The 21823-nt window shown below is 43.2% G+C and overlaps 1 protein-coding gene across 1 annotated transcript in view; it reads right to left on the bottom strand.

The window, feature by feature from the left end:
• The window catches only part of LOC129694031 (ADAMTS-like protein 1), a 67705-nt gene that overhangs the window by 42562 nt on the left and 3320 nt on the right, over nt 1-21823 (bottom strand). Inside the window, 2 exon segments of the mRNA XM_055630761.1 lie at nt 9547-9675; nt 9986-10113. Coding sequence (XP_055486736.1) covers nt 9547-9675; nt 9986-10113 — 257 coding nt within the window.

Below are 21823 nucleotides of genomic sequence, written 5' to 3'. Positions count from 1 at the left end.
TCTCCTCTGTATTTACTGCCGTGAAGATCATGGAAGCTAGTTTTGGGAAAAGCACAGTGATATCCTGAAACAAAGTGACATTATGAGAAGGTGGTTTTGAGGTGAATGAAGATGGATAGATCCCCAGGGTCTGATTTAAGGGCCGAGCTGTTCGCGAATTCTCCCGAGTTTTCCCCTTGATTCAAACTCGGAGAATGTTAGGACGTAGGAGGCGGTAGATATATCGTAGTGGCTCGTTATGTCAGCCATAGGTACTCGGGGCATTAAATGTTGCAATTTTTCTCCTCCCAACTATCTTTTTACTCGTGGACATTTTTTGTCATGCTGCAAAAATCGTCCCGACTTACCTGATGCCCCGAGCACCTACGGCTGACATAACGATATACGATATATCTACGAACTCCTACGGCCTCCTGTGGACCCGTTACAAACATTCTCCGAGTTTGAATCAAGGGGAAAACTGGGGAGAATTTGTGAGCAGCTCGGGAAAGTGGGACAAGCCCTTAAGTGCATTCAACGACATTGTTGGAAGCAAATGAAAAATTGCAGAGGCCTAGCAGAAAAATTTGTATCTTCATCAGCTATGGACTCATCAGTGGCTAATGTACTTTTATTGAAGAAGGACTGGAAGGACAAGCTAGGGAACTATAGGCCAGTGGGACATACCACCAAGTCTCTGTTAAATCCGCGCATCTTAATCTTCTAGATCAACCTACTATGGAGGAGTTTATCAAATGCCTCACTAACATCAATTTAGACAATATCCATTGCACTACCCTTTTTGATCACCTTCATCATCTCCTCAAAAAACTCATTAATATTAAGGTATAACATACTGCATACAAAGCCATGCTGACTGTACGCAATTAACCCACCCTCTTCCAAATAAGAGTAAATCCCATGCTGAAGAACCTATCCAGTATCTTCCCTCCCAATGAGATGAGGCTCATCAGCCTATAATTATCTGGATTCTCTCTACTTGCCTTCTGTAACAAAGGAACAACTTTAGTTACTCTCCAGTCCACCCGTTGGGAGGGGATTTGCCACAGGGGATTTCAGCACAATCTGCTTACTCCCTTTCCTGATGGTCACCCATCTACTTTCTGCCTGTACCCCGAGTGTGACCACTCACTCTACCATCTATCTATTACACTCTCATACTCCCAGGCGATCCTGGAGTTATCCCGCCATGCTTCCAGTTCCCTAATGCAATCAGTCAGGAGCTGCAGCTGGAAGCGCTTCCAACGCAGGAGGAGCATATCAATCCCTTAATGGGCCTGTCCCACTTAGGCAATTTCTTGGGCGACTACGGGCGACTGCCGCAAAATTTTCAACACGTTGAAACATTGCCGCCGACAGTGGCCACAATTTTTACTGTTGTAGGTTGTTGTAGGTACTGTCATAGGTTGGCGGCAGGTGTCGTAGATGAATTTCATTAAAACTAGTCCCAGACAGTGGCCTAAAGAGTCGCCTAAGTGGGACAGGCCCATAATTGACTGTCATTTTCACTGCACTCTCACTAAAGGAACTTGTGAAAAGAAAAGACCTCAGCTTATTTCACCCGCAGCCTCCTTGCCACCGCCAAAGCCTCAGCACATACCCTCAAACACAGCACTCTGCCTCTTTGAATGGCTGCTCCCAATAGGCAGCTCCACTACAGCTTGTGTGTAGGCAGGATCTGCAGATGCTGGTTTAAACCGAAGATAGACACATAAAGCTGGAGCAACTCAGCGGGTCAGGCAGTATCTCTGGAGAGAAGGAATAGGTGGCGATTCGGGTCAAGACCGTTCATCCTGACTCTCAGTCTGAAGAAGGGTCTTGACCTAAAACGTCGCCTACTCCTTCTCTCCAGAGATGCTTTCTGATCCGCTGAGTTACTCCAGCATTTTGTGTCTCTCTGCCACTACTGCTTCCTTTCTAACGGTTGGCTGCTGCACCTCTGAAAGAGCCAACCAAATGGCTCTTTTTCACACTGTCTCTCTGCTATGCTCTCCCTCCAGGCTGGAAACCAATTGCCTCAGCACAACATAAGGTAGATAGTCATTGTCTTTACCCAGCGTGGAGGAGTCCAAAATCAGAGCGCGTACGTTTGTGATGAGAGGAGAAAGAATTAAAGGGGACGTGAGGAGCAAGTTTTCACACAGAGGGTGATAGATGTATGGAATGAGTTGCCACAGTGCTAGAGTGGAAATAATCACAGCGTTTAAGAGACGTTTGAACAGATACATAAAGAGAATGGGTTGAGAGGGATTTTGGATAAATACGTTGGGGGGGGGGGGGGGGGGGGGGGGCTCAGTGGCGCAACGATATTGCCTGATTACAGTGCCAGAGGCCCGGGTTCAAGCCTGACTACAGGTGTTGTCTGTACGGAGTTTGCACATTTCCCTTGAGTTTTCTCCGGGTGCTCTGGTTTCTTCCCACATTCCAAAGAGGTGCAGGTTTGTAAGGTTAATTGACTTGTAAAATTGTCCCTAGTGTGTGTACGATAGAACTAGGAAAAGGGTGATCATGGTCTGCATGGACTCAGTGGGCCGAAGGGCCTGTTTCCATGCTGTTTCTCTAAACTAAACTAAACTGAATTGAACCAAACTAAACTAAATGGAGGCAAATGGGATTCGCTTAGGTAGTACCCTGATCGGCATGGACAAGTTGGACCAAAGGGACATTTTCTGTGTTGTACAATTCAATGATTATGATAGTCTCATGATCATGGGACCTTAGGGATAGAGTGACTGTAAATGATAGTGTGACAGTGAACTTGAAAGTGATGTAGTCCGATGCAAAACTAGAGTCTCAAATGTAACCAAAGGAGACTATGATGTTTTGAGAGGAGAGTTGGCTTTGGTTGGTTGGGACCATATATTGAACAGCATGACAGACAATGCTTAACATTTAACGAAGCAATGCCAAGTTGCAACAATATATTCCTTTAAGGCAAAAAAAACCCAAAAGGAAAAATGATACATCTGTGGCTGACCAGAGAAATTAAATATAGTGTTAAATCCAAGAAAGAAGTTTATAACATTGCCAGAAATAGCAGTCGGCCTGAGGTTTGGGAGCATTTTAGAATTCAGCAAAGGAGGACCAAGAAATTTATAAAGAAAGGCATGATAGAATTTGAGACCAGACCAGCAAAATATATTAAAACAGACTGCAGGAGCTTTAATAGGAACGTAAAAAGGAAATGACTTGCGAAAGTAAATGTAGGCCCCTCACGGAGGGAGGAGGATTTAAAGAGGAAAATAAGGAAATGGCAGAGGAATTAAACAATTACTTTGTGTCTGTCTTCATAGAAGAAGACACAGAACCTGGCTAATATTTAAGGGAACCCATATGTCAAGAGAGGATGAGGAATTGGACGAACTAACTATTAGTTGTAGAGAAATTGGTGAGCTTGAAAGCTAATAAATCTCATGGACTTGATGATTGCATCATAAAATTTTGAAAGAGGTGAGCTTTACGATACAGGATGTTCTGGTTGTCACTTGTTGGTCTGTGTTATGGGGTAGAATTGTCACTCTGGGTTAGTTCGGGAGTGACACAGTCTCTCTGTGTGTGTGGGTTAGAAGGTCAGTTTAGTGCTAGTCAGTGGGACTGTCATCTCCTAACTTAACTTTAATAAGAAAAATAATGAAAAAATGCTTTGGATGGAAGTAGGTACAGCAAAGTGGATTAAAGTTGGGCACAGTGTTGTGTGTTCAGGTATCACACAAACCATGGTCTAACCAGTATCCATTTATTTTCATGTGAGCCTGATTCCATAGGCTCACATAGACACGTTAGTTTCCGACAGTGGGTACAATACTTCCAACACCACCTTCTTCCCCCATCCCCTCTTTTGTTCCCCTCCACCCCTCTACCCTGTTCCCCATCTGGACTCACACCAATTTCTCTCCTCCCCCTCACTTTTCACCAACATTCCTTCCTTTAGCTTCACAATTCTCAACTCTTCAATCCATTTGTCACACCATCTGCCGTTTCATCTCAGGCTTTTGCTCAACTTTCTGCCTATACCCCCCCCCCCCCCCCCCCCCCCACACACACGGGGGGGTCGCCTGTATCCAACTATTACATGCCCAGCTTTGTCCAGCCCCCGCCCCAACCCCACAATCAGCCTGAAGGAGGGTCCAAACCCGAAACGTCACCTGTCCATGTTTTCCTGCCTGACCTGCTGAGTTATTCCAGAACCAGGTGTCTTTCTCTCTCTTCCTTCAGTGGGGTCTTTGATCATGAACTCCAGACAATTTGCTTCGAAAATAATACACTGTTGATAATCATCAATTAAGTAAAAACATGCAGAACAAGGAATATTATCCCTTAATATCTGCCTTGAGAAGGTTGAGAATCATTGAGCTATTACAGTCTTTGCATTTCCCACTGTTTATGAAGGAGTTAAGATCACAACCCAACTTTTACGAAATCAAAGAATAAACAATAGCAAGGAAAGATACAACAAGGTGTTGAACAGTATTTAAGCAAATAGCTATCTTTAAAGAGCTGTGATCATCCACATTGATTTTGATCTGGTTAGAAGTGGCACATATATGTCAAGCTTTGGAGAGACTGCCGGGATATTTCCTCTATGTCCTGGAATTACCATGCTGGAGGTCCATATAGCCCAGGAACTCAGCTCGGCTAAATAAATAGATTGCTTGTAGCAGTGGGTCAGAGGTTGAGTGTTCTGCTGCCGCTGATCTGCCCAAAACCACAAGTAATTTCAGAGGTTTGTGAATGTAGCCCAAACCATCAAACAAATCAGTCTGCCTCAGTCAAACACTGAGGACCACTCACACCGCAGTCATTGTTTGTTCTCCCCTTCTCCTGACAGGCAGGTGATAGACAAGCCTGAAAACACGTGCCACCAGATTCAAGAACAGCCTTTTCCACACTCTAATCTGACTCTTGAACAGAACTCTCATAAGTTAAGGATGTATTCCGATCTCCCAATCAACCTTGTTCAAGAAGGAACTGCAGATGCTGGAAGATCGAAGGTACACAAAATTGCTGGAGAAACTCAGGGGTGCAGCAGCATCTATGGATTGAAGGAAATCGGCGACGTTTCTGGCCGAAACCTGAAGAAGGGTTTCGGCCCGAAACGTTGCCTATTTCCTTCGCTCCATAGATGCTGCTGCACCCGCTGAGTTTCTCCAGCAATTTTGTGTACCTCCCAATCAACCTTGTTGCGGTCTTTGCACTTATTTTATCTGTTTCTTCCCTATAGCATTAATACTGTATTTTGCAAGCTGTTACTTTCTCCTTTGCACAACCCGATGTGCATACATATGATATTATCTGCCTGCATCCTGGCGCACATGACTGGCGCACATAAATCAACACTAATAATACTTCCTGACTCCACAAAGTTTCCTGCCATCTATGTACCCATCTATTGAAGGTGATGCAACTTTCTCAATTTACCTTAATGAATGCAGCACCATTGGTGTGGCTGTAGCTGCAGATTGCACCGATGCAGTCCCACTGCATTTCCCTAACTGCTACCTCTTCTAATAAGTACAACACCACAACTTATAATTTCCACACCAGGCTGCACAACAACTGACTTGGAAATTTATCACCTGTCCTTCAAAGTCACTGGGTTGAGATGCTGGAGCTACCCCCCACAATAGCACTGTGGAAGTACACTCACCAGAAAAACTGTAGCAGTACAAGAGCTAGCTCATCATCACCTTCTTAAGCAACAACAGGAATGGACAATAAATGCTGGCCTATCAGCCATGGTCTTATTCTGGTTTAAAAACACAACATTTCTAAATACATGAATTAAGTTACTATCAAGACTGCTGTACAACACTCACAACAAAACCACAAACAATGAATTCAGAATGATAAACAAAATGCAAATAATAGACCAGAACATTTGAACAAAGTCTATACATACACACCCTTTGATGAGAAAAAATCCTTATAGTCATTACCTAGATTAATCATTTTGCCATTGTAAGGATTAGAATCAAATCAAGAATAATGTCAGAAACAAATTAATAGTACTAGATTTTGGCAATCTAGAAATAGGACCCAGATTGGAAAGAGTGGGATGGGCTTGTGCGGAGCAATGAAGTGAGAGGGGAAGATGGAGGAGGCAGGGAAAGGGATGACTTGGCAAGGTGGTGTAGAAGGATGGTGTGAATAGCTATGGGAATGTTCTCTATCTATCTATCTATCTATCTATCTATCTATCTATCTATCTATCTATCTATCTATCTATCTATCTATCTATCTATCTCAATATTGCTCGCCAGGGTGGTGGTCAGGCGGGCTTTCTGTTGCGCTAGTATGGGTGTTGCGGGCCGAAGGTACTGGTTTCCAGAGGGCTAGTATAGACATTGTGTGCCGAATGGATTCTCAGGCTGGCAGCCAACTGTTGCAACGATTTTAAAAGACAAGCCAAGGCAAACAATTTGGCTGCAGCCACCCGAAAACAAAAATTCATTTTGTGAACACAAACCTTTTTAAAAAGGCGAGGCAAACAATTGGGCAGCAGCCACCTGACAACCAAAATTCATTTTGTGAACACAAACTTTAAATAAAAAGGCAAACAATTTGGCAGCAGCCACATCGAGGCGACTCACCGTGGAGTAGACGTGCGTTCAGTGTTATTCACAGCTCAGAGTGCCGTGACACTCTCACTTCCTGGTCTGGCAGAGACTGAGTGAGGCACGACACTTCCGCGTTTTGTAGTCCCTCCCCCCTGCCTCCAGCGGGGGCAGCAGAGAGAATGGGGAATTTTGTAAAAACATTAATCTCTCTCTGATTTTTCATCGATGGGAAAAATCCTCTGGTCCCGGAATACGGAGGGAGGCTCCGAGCAAGGTGGCCAAAAATGACAGCCGTAGGTGGCGGCGTTCTCTCAGAAATTGCAGCACAGTGGGCCAAAAGCGGTCAAGATCAGACTTTTAGTAATATAGATATCTATATCTATACAAAACTATTTAAAGACAAGTATGCAGAGACTAAAGATGGCATATAACGATGCCACGAGAACACTGCTAAGGCAACCTAGGTGGTATAGTGCCAGTAATATGTTTGTGGCTGCAGGAGTCAGTACTTTAGAAGCTATCCTAAGACACCACATGTATAAATTCATTTGCAGGATAAATGACTCTAAAAATGTGCTTATTGTGGCTTTGATAAACATAAGGGTTAGCACTACACGCTACGAATCACAGCTGTGGAGACACTGGTATCGTTGTCTCGTTGTAGGACATTGATCATCTTTTAATCTGGATTTTTAACTTAAGTATTGTGTTTTATATAAATGTTGTTTATGTATAAATTATGATGTTTTTATGTGATATACCAAGATTTTATATGTATTTATGATATTTGATATGCAATGCTTTTCTTAATGTAATGTTGTCCCTTGTCTGGACCTTGAGTCCGTAATAAAGTTTATTATTAATATATACATACATACATATATAATTTATACATACATATGCATATATAATTTATACATACATACATATATATATATATCCCACACACATATGAACACATACACATAGGTGCACATAAAAAACAATAATAGAGCAATTATAAAAATAATAGTCTAAGTTCAGAGCTTATTTGGCTCTGAGCACATAACTCCCACCACTTGTCCCGGCTGGCACCTAATCACCTAACTCTCTATTGTAATAAGATCCCATGAGCTACATTCACATTGTGGCATTCAGAATGATCCTTGAGGGCCAAAGACAGATGGCAAGTGTGGTAGCAGATCCCAGTCATCACATTAAGTGATGAATGAAGGGACTTAGAGCAATGTAATGGGCAGAATAATGGAAGGCTGGTTCTGGGAGAGAAATGCCCCTGTCCCACTTAGGAAACCTGAAAGGAAAACTCTGGAGACTTTGCGCCCCACCCAAGGTTTCCGTGCGGTTCCCGGAGGTTGTAGGTGGTTGTCGGAGGTTGCAGGTATTGGAAGCAGGTAGGGCGACTGACCTCTGGGAACCGCATGGAAACCTTCGGTGGGACACAAAGTCTCCAGAGGTTTCTGTTCAGGTTTCCAAAGTGGGACAGGGGCATTAGGCTGACATTTCACATGATCTTCATGGTTTCCCATCAGGTTTGTCTGCTTGCTGATCCAGACCAGGGTGATATGGTTACATTCTGCTTTCACAATGTTGCCTTTCCATGGATGTCCTTTCCAGCACTGATCCCTCCCCAACCCCACTCCCATGCCCATTCCATTGCCGCTCCCTGAGATTTACTGCTGGGAGCCACTGATGAGTAGAATGTGGTGAAATATATTTTCTGCTAATTCTTGATGTTTTTATGGCTGTGCATCTGCTATCCCCCCCTTTGTTGCTGGATATATTCATGGATGCCCATAGTTACCATGGTGAGGACCCCTCCACTGGATATTCCAAGCCTGTGAATTCAGCAATTTGTGATTGGAGACTGCATGGGTAACTTTTCCTTGAGTTTAATTTAAGCCAGGTGCAACACTGGTGTAAATGGCTGATCTCCAACAGTTGACAGGCATCATAGAGTCTCTGAGGTGGCCAAGATGGGGTCTTAAGCTGTTAGCGTGAGACAGGATTTTGGCAAGCAGTTAAAGCTTAAACTAGAAATATCCATCTGGAAGATCGTTATGTATCTGATTGTCACTTAAATTGCTGGGGCTGATTAAGGATAGTGCTTGCTCTAACCCTCTCTTTAAACAGCTGAATTGGACTAAAGCAGCTATTACAGGTGATTTGTAGCCCTGTTTAGGGAGAAATCTCTTGCTGCTGGAGGTTTGAACAGGAATTTTGGAATATATTACTTTGAGAAAATGTCAACAGCACTCCTGTACTAATTATCCTGGAAATTCACTGATGGTTTCCCTGAAAAGAATGTGTGCAATGCCACTCCACCTCATTGACTAAATCACGAGTCTCTGAGTACAGAATATCATGAAACTCTGAGAGCAAAGGATTGCCGGCATGTGGATATTTAGCGGTGCGACCCCTGGTTCCAGTGGAAGAATGCAGGAGAGGAGGAGGGGGTGATTAGACCAGGCAGTGCAGTTTTAGTTTTTGCAGGAAGGTTGATAGTTGATGAAATGTGTTTCTTCTACCCTCCAATACAGGATATCCTGCACCCCTCTGGAGCTTTTTCCTCAGTTCCATAGCTATCCCAAGTTTGCTGCGGTGTGCCAGATAGCATGCTCCACCCCTTCAGCGGGAATGGATGCGAGTAGCCCACACAAACAGCTTTACAATAGTTGAGTTTGATCAGTGCTGGAATGCTGGACCTGAAGTCTGGTTTAGCTTCTCCAAGGAAGTTGAAACTCTGGAGATCAACAATTAGGATCAGATTGCATGTTAAATCCAGACCCACAGACTGATGAACTGCGACACACCAGTCATCCAGCAACTATATCATCCAATTGAGCTCAGGTCACAGTCAGGCATTTTATTGTACCATGCAATATGGTAGTAAACATTGCTTTTAAAAGTTTAAAGTACATAAAACACCGATTCAATTATTTGTCTAATTGTTATTTTAAAACAAAATGTGTTCATGTAAAAGAAGTCTTACCACTGACTTGGCACTTGATTGTGATATTGGCTCCTAGTCTGGCGATCACAACACTGCCCACATCCACAATGAAAGATGTTGAATTAATATTCACCAAGTCATGTTTGGACATTTTAATTACCGGCTTGCCTAAACCAAACAAGAAAAAATCCATGGTTACAAGAAACATCCAGGGAACTTCAATTTCCTTTTTCAATGAAAGATCAATAATGAGTGCAAGCATTTCCTTGTACAGTACAGCAACTCTGTCATTCATTGTATTGTGAGTTTAATATACATTTGACAATGAACTGGCAATTTCATAATTTAGTTTACTTTCTTGATCTTTTGTTCCTAATGGACTATATTAAAATGGCAATGTACTAACTGTACAGGCTATCAATTACTACTTGAAATTTCTCTTTTTTGAAAGGAATAGATGATTATAAGTGTAGCAAACCTGCAACAACAACTTTGGACGACCGTGAATCCAAACCAACGGGGCTGGTGGCAGTGCAATTGTAGACTCCGACATCAGACTCATTTGGATCAAGTATTTGCAAGGCCTGATCTGGAAGAATTTTAACTCTGCAGGGGAAAATAAGCAATTAGAAGTTCTGGCCTGAGAAGGTGTGCGCAGTTGACTTTCCCCTTTAGTATTTCGACAATGAATTGGTCAATCACTTACATGTGTGATTGATGAAAATTTAAATTTCCTATACCAATGTGCTGTGCTTTAAATATTCATAGTAGATTTTAGCTCATTTTTCTTGTGTGTTGCAGTGCTACCTCTACGGCATGGTGGAAGCTGTCCACTTTAACCCATGTTGCCAACACAAAGATTGCTGAGGGTAATCAGAACATTAACAACTGCATATTGGAACTGCCTATTTGTACATTGTACGAGTGTTTTCAGCTGCTGTATAGTGTTGAGAAAGGAAATAGGGATCAGCATTAAAGAAAGCACCAAAATGACTTCATTGGTAGATGTTTCAGGTTGGTTCTCTTCTTCATCAGTCTGAAGAAGAGTTCCAACCCAAAATGTCACCCATCCATGGTCTCCTGAAATGCTGCCTGACCAACTGAGTTTCTACAGCACATTGTGTCCTTTTCTTGTAACCCAGCATCTGCATTTCCTTGTTTCTAAAAAGTTCTTCTCTATACGGTTAAATTGCTAGCAAATAAATCAGATTAATAACATGTGCTCTCACTTGTGAGACTGCTATATTCAGTCTGTATTTATGAACAGGTCAAGGGAGTGATGAGTTCTACAAAAGTATTGCTTAAATTCAGTTCCACACTGGCTTTTTGATCAGATGATAAAAGGAGGTAGGAATTTCAAGTCAATGCTCAAAATGGGGCAAGCAAGTGGTCAACTCCATATCATTGTCTCCATATCCTAGTGACTTCCAGGAAACCTGGGGTGACAAAGTCCTCAACATGGGTTTCCAGGTGATTGCCCTTGAAAGGCCTGCAAGGATTCTGGTGTATATTCAGGTTCCTTTATGAGGTTCCTTTGCTACTTGTTTTTCGCCACTAGGTCTTCAGGAGGAACCTTTGTGGCAGTTCTTGCTAATTTATTCCCAGAAGTTGTCCTTGAGCAAATGTATTCACATAATAAACACATTTATATGGCACCAACATTATTTCTTCACCGTTATTCATGAAAAACCATCACTTGTACGAAAACAGCAGGAGTGAAATCAGGAGCACTTCTCCTGAAATCTGGCTGAAAGGATGCTGCCAAATATTTCCAGCATTTTCTGTTTTTATTTCAGAAATTTGGAACTCTCCTGCTCCAAATCCTGCGGATGCCGGGTCAGTCGGAGCTTTCAAGACTGAAATTGATAGATTTAATTCACCTTTGAATTATCAAGGAATGCAGGACTAAAGTAGACAAATGTGGCTGTGTTAGAATTATGATCCAATTGAATGAGAGGACAGACTCAAGGGACTGAATGGCCTTGCTTCAAAAATACTATGAATAACATGGGTCATGCTGTAGTTTCCTTGTGGAGCTTTACTGAGCGTTTTATTCCAGGTACATATTTTCAATTTGCCACTAACTCTTGCTTACTTGGGTTAAACCATCGGACAATTCAACACATTTAGTATCCGTTTCCTAGCCCTTAAAATGATCTCATTAATGTCAAGGGAGCCTTTTAAAAATCTAAACAAACTAGTTCCAAACTAATTACCTCCTCAAAGAATTCCGGTGTGTTGTTAAGATATGAACCATTACATCTCATTACTTCCTCTGCTACCTCTGCTCTTCAGAGAATATTTTATAGTGTCTCAGTTAATCACCTGAAAGATTTTGTGCACCATATATTTCACATTAACTGTCCTCCAATAGCCAGATTTGTGCCCTTTTCCTTTATATAAACGCTTGGATATTCACCATGCTCCATTACACACACATTACTTCAGTATTTACAGAGCTCTGCAAAACAACAATCCATTTCCTTCTTGAGTTTTTTCAGCATTCAGCTTGGCCCTGAAGTCATGAGTATATAGTTAATTTTTCCAATTTTTGGACAGCATATTCATTATCAAGTTAAAGTAAACATTTACACTCAGTGTGAATCTCTGTGTTCCTTCCTCCTAGCGTTGGCTACAACACAGACGCCTATTCTGCCCATCGTACCCTTGCCAGTTCTTTGAAGTAGCACTCCAATAAATATCTAAAAAGCTTTTTAATTTTTTTCCCCCACAGTCCTGCAACTATTGTCCTTTTAAGCTAATGAACCGATTATCTTTTCAAGCTTGATTGATTCTGCTTCCACTGTCCTACCAAGCATCGTGTTCCAGATCACAGTGACGCCACAAGTAAAGCTGCTCCCTCACAATGCCAGAGACCCGGGTTTGATCCTGACCTCCGGTGGTGCTGTCTGTATGGAGTTTACACGTTCACTCTGTGACCACTTGAGCTTCCTCCAGGTGCCCCAGATTCCTCTGACATGCCAAACGATGTGTGGATTTGTAGGCGAATTTAATTGGACTCTGTAAAATTGCCTCTGTGCTAGTGTGTAGGGAGTAGATGCAAAAGTGGGATAACATAGGGTGATTGATGGCAAGTGTGGATTAGGTGGGCTGAAGAGCCTGTTTCCATGTACTTTCTTTCAAATCAATCAATCAATCAATCAATCAATCAATCAATCAATCACTCACTTGCACTGTGAAATAAGCACTTCTTTTCCCATCACTTGCTAGTTGTACACTGACCAAATGCAATATATGTCCTATGGTTAGTGACTTATCCTACCGGAATCACGGTGTTTAAATTACTCGGAGCGGGGCCTAACATCACCCCGCGCGGCTTAAACGGCCGCGGGATTTACCATTGCCCGCCGGGGGCTTTAACATCGTGAGCCCCAGTCGCTTCGATGCTGCAGTTGGACTGCTGGACCGCGAGAGAAGAGCAAAGTGAAGAAATAAGACTTTTGCTTTCCATCACAGTGCGGAGGTGTTGGAGATTCACTGTGATGGATGTTTGTATAAATTGTGTTAAGTGTGTGTCTTGGTTTTTTTGTAATGTCATGTCTGCAGGAATGAAATTGCGTTCAAACCTTATCTGTTTGAATGACAATAAAAGGCATTCTATTCTATTCTATTATTATCCAGCCGAAACTGTTCCTCTTTGATAATTTCTTGATTTCAAACACTATATTTAATGAATCCCAGCATCTCCAATCTCTTTGCACAATTGTATTATCATGTAATTGTCCTCTCCATCTACTCCACCCATGACATATTCTCTTGAGCGTTGGGCCTGTCCCACTCAGGCAATTTTTTTCAGCGACTGTCATAGTTGTAGCAGGTCGCTGAAAAACCAGCGTCCGGACCCCCCCCATGACAATGTCTATGATAATGTATCCAACAACCTACCTCCTAGTCGACATCAAGCTACGGGAAGCTACCGACAACCGGTGACCCATTAGGACCCACCTACGACCACACCTACGACAATCGACGTCCACCGTCCACCCACGACAAGCTACGACAAGGTAAGACCATTCAGTCGCTGGTTGACGTCGGTTGACGTAGTCGCCAATGGAATTCACCAAAGTCAGCACCGGCGACAACCTAAGTCCTCCTGGTGACAACCTATGTCATCCTGGCGGCAGTACCTATGTCATCCTGGCGGCAGTACCTATGTCATCCTGGCGGCAGTACCTATGTCATCCTGGCGGCAGTACCTATGTCATCCTGGTGACAACCTATGTCATCCTGGCGGCAGTACCTATGTCCCCCTGGCGGCAGTACCTATGTCATCCTGGCGGCAGTACCTATGTCATCCTGGCGGCAGTACCTATGTCCCCCTGGCGGCAGTACCTATGTCATCCTGGCGGCAGTACCTATGTCATCCTGGCGGCAGTACCTATGTCATCCTGGCGGCAGTACCTATGTCATCCCGGCGGCAGTACCTATGTCATCCTGGCGGCAGTACCTATGTCCCCCTGGCGGCAGTACCTATGTCATCCTGGTGGCAGTACCTATGTCATCCTGGCGGCAGTACCTATGTCATCCTGGCGGCAGTACCTATGTCATCCTGGCGGCAGTACCTATGTCAGGCTATGATTGTTGGCGTCAAGCCCACGGGCGCCGACTGTTGCTGAAATGTTTTGAACATTTCAAATTCCAGCGGTGACCAGAAAACAGGTATGACTCTTTGGGCGACTGAGGAGACCTTACAATCGACACCCCGGCGACCATGTGGCGATAGCCTAGTCGCCTAAAAAATCGCCTGTGGGACAGCGGCATTAGGATTCTGAAACAGTAGCGACCTCTCTAGCTGAGGCATAAACGTAACTTTGTTGCTAATGCATTCTGTGCCTCAGTTTAAGAAATAACCGGCAGTTTCATGGCATTTCTCACGTTCTTTGAACAGCACAAAGTATTTAAAAGCCAATGAAAAAGCCAGTGAAGTGTGGTCACTGTTATGTTGCAGGGCAGCCCAGGCACTCAGGTGCCTCACAGATCCTGTGACTCAGTTTCAACCACGACCTTTGGTGCTGTCTGTGTGGAGTTTGCACATCCACTCTGTGAATGTTTGGATTTTCCCTGGATAATCTGGTTTCCTCCTGCACCCAAACGAAGTGGGCGTTTGTCGGTTAATTGTCCTTGATAAATTGCCCATAGTGTGTAGAATCTGGGGAGAGTTAATGAAAATGTGGGGAGAATACCTTCCAAGGAAAAATAGTGCAGGAATGGGATTGGTCTCTCAGTCCTCCTTCGATGCTGTAAGGAAATATCTGGCAGCCTATGTGCGTGCAGCAAACTCCCATAAGTAGCACTGTGACAGTGATGAGATAATCTGTTTTATTGACAATGTTGAGCACGATAACTATCCACCAAGACATTTGGCAGAAGTTCTGCACTCTTTGAAATGTTACCATTTAATCCCTCAGGTCTACCTGAGAAGGCAAGCCCAATTTTAACACCTCATCTAAAACACTGACGTCCAATAGTGTGGCATTGATCCAGTTCTTGGTTGAGCATCAGGATTAAAATTTCCCCCAACTCTCTGGAGTGGAACTAATCCACAACTTCCGATCCAGAGGAATGAAGTTGCTCTCTGAACAAGAGCTAGTTGCTGTGTAAAAAGATGCAAAGTTTCTATATGGTGTCATGCAATTGCCACATTCATTCTGCTGATGAAACTTTCCAGACAGATGCTTTTGAAACTTTTTCCTTCATTTGGACCGTGGATTCCTGTCTACCATTGTTAGCAAAGCATCTCATCCACTTTATGTGCCACTGCTGTCACCCTCTCTTCACTGGGTCAGAAGAAAGATAAGAGTTTAAGGTAGATACAAACTGCTGGAGTAACTCAACGGGTGAGGCAGCATCTCTGGAGAGATGGAATGGGCAACGTTTCGGGTCGAGACTGATGTCAGGGGGCGGGACCAAGATAGAATGTAGGCGGAGACAGTAAGACTAGTGGGAGAACTGGCAAGGGGAAGAGGAAGTAGAGAGAAAGCAAGGGCTATCTGAAGTTAGAGAAGTCAATGTTCATACCGCTGGGGTGTAAACTACCCAAGCGAAAATATGTGCTGCTCCTCAAATTTGCATTGGGCCTCACTCTGACAATGGAGCCGACCCAGGACAGAAAGGTCAGATTAAGAATGGGAGGGGGAGTTGAAGTGCTGAGAAACCGGGCGATCAGGTTGGTTTAGGGACTGAGCGGAGGTGTTCAGTGAAACGATTGCCGAGCCTGCGCTTGGTCTCGCCGATGTAGAGAAGTTGACACCTGGAACAGTGGATACAGTAGATGAGGTTGGAGGGGGTACAAGTGAACCTCTGCCTCACCTGAAAGACTGTTTGGGTCCTTGGATGGAGTCGAGGGGGAGGTAAAGGGAAAGATAAGAGTTTCCCTGGTCATCATCTTCCATCCCATCACCGTCCACATTCGATAGATCATTTTCTACATTTCCCCCCCCCATCCTTAAATAGATTCTACCACCAGACATATCTTCCTCTCTCTCTTTTTAGCACTTTACATGACCATTCCCTTTCAGTCTTCCTGCTCCAGTCTTCAGTTCCCACAGACCATCCTGCCTACTTATGGCAATTTCCCGAACAACCATGTGGCAAGCATCACTTGCCCTTTCATCTCTTCTTTTCCCACCATTCAGAGATTAAAACTGTTTTTCTCAGATGAAGCAGTGCTTCGTCCAATCAAGTGCACTGCACTGCAATCGGTGTTCACAAAATGGTCCTTTCTATATTAGAGAAACAAACGAGGAACCAGGGCAGCACAGTGGCATGGCGGTAGAGTTGCTGCATTACAGTGCCAGAGACCCGGGTTGAATTCTGACCACGGGTGTTGTCTGTACTGCGGTTTTATGCTCTCGCTGTGACCAAGTGGGATTTCTCTGGGTGTTCCAGTTGCCTCGCACATTCCAAAGAAGTGCAGGTTTGTAGGTTGATTGGCTTCTGCAAATTGTCCGTACTGTGCAGGATAGAACTAGTGTACGGGTGATTGTTGGTTGGTGTGGACTTGGTGGCCCAAATGTCCTGTTTCCACATTGCATTGAATACATTATTTATCCTTAATGGGCCAACCTATGTATGTTAGTGAAGGCATGGGGCATAAAGGAAAGTAAGTGAAAATGGAACCAACTCAAGTGGAGTTCACAGCTGAGGACTGGAACTGCTGACAGAAGCACCCTTGAAACATGGTAATTCTGAGAGGGCCCCACTAATGTGTAGGTGAATAGATTCCTAGACCAAGAATATACTTTCCTGTTTTCCGACATTCTGCAATCAGTCCGGAGATTGTTTTTTTTTCTGTCTGTCCAACAAGTCTCATTTATGGATTCATTTTCATAATTATCAGACTATAGACAGGAGAAGGGGAGGTGTGGTGCACAGCTTGCAAGGTGTAATTCTCCATGGCAGGCAGGGTGTTTAGACTTTGATTCCTTTCTAATATTTCTGCAAGCCAACGACATGACGCATTAGCAAATTAAAAACTGAACATTTGTACAATTTCTAATGGCTTCAATGGCCAGTAATTACTTTAAACAGGACAATGCTGATGTATTGGCAGTCCATCACAGAATTTGAAGTTGAACTCAAATGCTTTAGACTATGGAATGTTTGACCTGCTTCCTGAAAGCCTCATTTTACGTTATTCTTTATTTAAATGTAAAGTACAGTGAATTAATTCAGAAAGGTTAGGGTTTCTAAGTCTGGAATACTTTAGAATAAAATATCCCTTTGCACCATTTGTCAATCCGTTGAATTCTTCTTTGTGCATTTGGATGGCCTGTCGTGCTGACACACCAAAAGTTGTAACATATCAATCTACTCTCGTGTGCTTTTTGTTCTTCCCACTGCATATAAAAAACTTGAAACCAAAGTTAAAAATGGGAAGTAATTCATGCAGCTATTATTACTGGAATGGACACAGTGACTGGCAGTCTCCACGTTATTGTATTCCAGTTCCAAAAGGAGGTCACGATGTGAAAGCCAGAGGATTTTATAAATTCCTGCAAGTATAACTCTGAAGCAATTCTCAAATAGGTGCAGTGTTCAAAACCACATGGTAATAATGTACCTTTAATAGATTGGGTTGCAGCTATTGTCAGGGAAAGTATCCAAGAGATTGCGATGCACATACCTACAATATTTTTGTGTCAAACAGCATTACTCTCTTCTCACGGAACAACAGTCCTGCAACAGTTTTAAACCTCATATACTTTACGGCCATCTTCATAATCCCAAATATGAATAACAAATATGAATATCTCTGAAACCCGTTTTGCATTTCAGCCAATGCTGTAAGACTTTACAAATTGCTCAGAAACACACCATTAGGCCCAACCATTCCATGCCAGATTTTGTGCCCCTCTCCAGCTTCTCCCATTCTTTCATCCTCTAAATCTATCAGTGTAACAATTTATTTCCCTCTCCCTCACCTGCTTGTCCAACCCTACCACGTCCCCACCCTCAAATGCATCTGCATAATGTATAGGAAAGAATTGCAGATGCTGGTTTAATTCAAAGATAGACACAAAATGCTGGAGTAACTCAGCGGGACAGGCAGCATCTCTCGAGAGAAGAAATGTTTAAGGTCTGAAGAAGGGTCTCGACCGGAAACATCACCCATTCCTTCTCTCCAGAGATGCCTGTCCCGCTGAGATATTCCTGCATTTTATGTCTATCATCAACGCATCTACATAATCTGTCTCAAGCGCTCTTCTGAAATCCTTTTGGAATGCTCGGAGTCTGTGTTTTATTGATGGCTTCCAGTTACACTCTTCCTGACAAATAGATACATTATTTCTCTGCATCCATTCCTTCAATACATTTCATTATTTTAAGTTCTCTCCAAGGAGTCACCCCTCAGAGGAAAGAACATATTTGTCTGTTAGTTTTTTGGTATTATCCTTGCAAAACAGTGCAACCTCACAAAGCGAGGCAGTGCATAAACAGGTCCCTCAGCCCAACAAGTCCACATCGACCACTGATTTATGCTAATCCTACACCAATCTTTTTTTATTCCCTATTCATTCACAGCTGCTCCCAGATTCTGCCACTCACCCATGTACTAGGGACAATTTTGCAGTGCTCAAATGATCTATCTACCCACTCATCATTGGGACATGGGAAGAACTCGGAGCACCTGAAGGAAACCACTTCAGCGCCTTGACACCCATTATATATTATGGCAGATAGAACTGTACACAGTTATCCAAGTTGAAACTGGTTGAACATTTCCCTAATTTTCAATTATATCCCTCTAGAAATAAATCTTTGCAGAGGGCTTAAAGGGACTCAAAGTGGTCAAGTAATTCAACGGATCAGGCAGCATTTCTGGTGAACATAGCTGGGTGACGATTTGGGTCTATATTCTTCTTCAGACTGATTGTAGGGTGGTGGTGGGGGGGGGGGGGGGGGGGGGGGGGGGGGGGGGGGGGGGGGGGGGGGGGGGGAGAGCTGAGAGAGCGGAGAAGCATGCATGTCAAATATGGCAAGTAATAGGTGGATACAGGCCAGGGTTTTTTGTTTGATAGACAGAGGGTTGGAACATGAGGCCAGAATTAAAACAGAAAATGGGAGACAGAAGGATTGAAGAGTTGCAAATTTTGAAGCAAGAAGTAATAATGTGGGAAGATAAGGGGGAGGGAGCAGAAGGGAGAAATATTTGCAAGTGCTCAGCACCATACTTTTGAAAGAGATACTCTATTCGAAGCAATGTCATGGAAGACGTTTACCAGGCAGTCGTAGGGAAAGATTTAAGGTTGTTCTTATCTCCTCCTTGAAGACATATAACCTCTCACTGACACTCGGGACTCTCTGGCTCATGGCCACTCTAAGTGCAGAAGGAGTATTTGGGATGGTATTGAGGCCATCTATTGGGAACACCCATACGTCCTGTGTAGGCAATGGAAAGCACACAAACTGTCCTCCCACTGTCCTACCAGCACCTCCTGCACATCTTTGGAAGCATCTTTGGTCTCCACATTGGCTTCATCAGTCACTTCAAAACCAAAGCAGAGTGAAAGCAAGTTATCCTTGATCTTGAGGGACAGAGTAAGAGAGACAGAAAATCATAGTGCATTTGTACTTCAAGATTCCTTAGTTTCAACTGGATGTACACGTCTCTGTTCTTTCCATTAAAACTTCGTATTTATTTGCACTGAATATCATTTCCCAGTTATTTGCCCATTCTGCAAGTCCATTAATAGATTCTGCTTTGCTTCCTTCCTCCAAAATGTACACCCTCCCCTTTATTTTATATCTGCACATTTTAAATTGTTATTTAGATTATACAATTTAAATCGTCCATGCAAATTGTGAACAGTAGCAGTCCCAGCACTAACCAGTGGGATTACACTACCCACTTTCTTTCAAACCCACTCTATTCTATGACATTATCCACTCATCTATTAAGGGGTACACTATTGCAGGCTGATTGAAAATGTGGATTAACTATTTCAACTGCATTAACGTTGTCTACCTTCTTCATTACCGTCTCAAAAATTCAATAATGTTGGTCAAATAAAATGTTGAATTCATTATATACTATTTATTTCTATTTCTTCCATTAGTAAGGGATTTCATGATTTTTCTTAACAATGATGTTAAGCTGATTGGAGTATAATTTCCTGAACATGCTTCATCCCCCTTTTTAGATATTCGCTATTCACCAGTCCTCTGGTCAATTTCTTACTTCAAGCTGTTACAAAAATCCCCTTGAATTGTCCAACCTTGTCAATAGCCTTTGAAAACTCCACTTAGTAACTAAGTACAAGCATATAAAGAGGACCACGTGGGTGTATAAAACTCATAATCATAAAAACACCAATAAAATGCAGCACTCACTTTTTGAAGTACGATAATTACAAACTAGTTGGTCGGCTAAATGCTCAACATGAGGCTTTGACACATGTAATTCATATCTTACCGTGCCTTCAGCCAAGATGTTTCAATAGTTACAACACTGGCATTTTCCTGCTGGTGTAAAAAGAAAAAAGCCCACATACGCCTATCCACACAAAGTGGCATGAAGGCGTGAATCGGATCTAGCCAAGAGGTGTATAGGAGCATGAGGGGAATAGATAGGGTGAATGCATTCTCAAAGGCAATTAGGGCCAGAAATACATTTTGCCCTTGCCAATGATCCCCAGATCTTCAATTATTGATTACGTTAATAAAATTCTCAATTTGTGGAATGCTATCAAGATGTACTTTCTCTCCAATGAATGGCTCGCCAATGTCCAGTTTGGGTTTCAGACGGTCATCGGGATCTACACTTTAACGTGGTCTTAGCACAGAGAGCTCATTTCCAGAGGTGAGATAAGAGTGACTGGCCTTGACACCATGGCAGTGTGTGACCGAGTGTGGCATCAGGATGCCCTGGTACAAATAAAGTCAATGGGTATAGGAAAACATTTTAGGCACAAAATTCTGGAGTAACTGAGCGGCACAGGCAGCATCTCTGGATAAAAGGAATGGGTGACATTTCGGGCTGAGACTCTTCTTCCTATTGAAAGTCAGGGGAGAGGGTGACACAGAGATATGGAAGGGTAAGGTGTGAAAACGAGACATCAAAGGGGACGAAGTTCAAGGAAAATGTAGAATAGTTAGCTAGGGGAAGGTGACAACAAAGCATCCAAAGATAAAATTAAATCAGCAAAACAGGTCAGAGGACCAGGGTGGGGGAGGGATGGAGAGAGAGGGAAAGCAAGGGTTACTTGAAGTTAGAGAAATCGATATTCATGCCGCTGGGTTGTAAACTGCCCAAGCGAAATATGAAGTGCTATTCCTCCAATTTGCATTGAGCCTCACTCTGACAGTGGAGGAGGTCCAGGACAGAAGGGGAATTAAGGTGTTTAGCAACCGGGGGATCATGTAGGTTTACGTGGACTGAGCATTTAAATGGGTGTAGGAAAACATTTATTTGGGTGCTGTCATGTCTCGCACAAAGGAAAGCGGTTGTGGTTGGAGGAGGTCACGACGGCACCACCACAGGAGTTCCAGAGGGCAGAGTCCTCGTTCCAACCAGCTTCAGCAATGACCTTCTAGCGAGAGTTCTCCCCACAGTGCAATGATTGAAGTTCAAGTTAACAGCTCATCGCCACTTTCACAAGGGCAATTGGAGATGTGCAATAAATGCTGGCCTTGCCAGAGATATCTGAATCTTGCAAACATAAATTAAAAATATAAGTTACAGAGATAGGTTGAATAAGTTAGGTCTTTATTCTCTGGAGCGCAGAAGGTTAAGGGGAGACTTGATAGAGGTCTTTAAAATGATGAGAGGGATAGACAGAGTTGATGTGGACAA

This window comes from Leucoraja erinacea, chromosome 3, assembly GCF_028641065.1.
Source record: "Leucoraja erinacea ecotype New England chromosome 3, Leri_hhj_1, whole genome shotgun sequence".
Classification (NCBI taxonomy): domain Eukaryota; kingdom Metazoa; phylum Chordata; class Chondrichthyes; order Rajiformes; family Rajidae; genus Leucoraja; species Leucoraja erinaceus.
The sequence above is the reverse complement of the archived record's forward strand: the minus strand, read 5'-3'. Positions and strand labels throughout refer to the sequence as shown.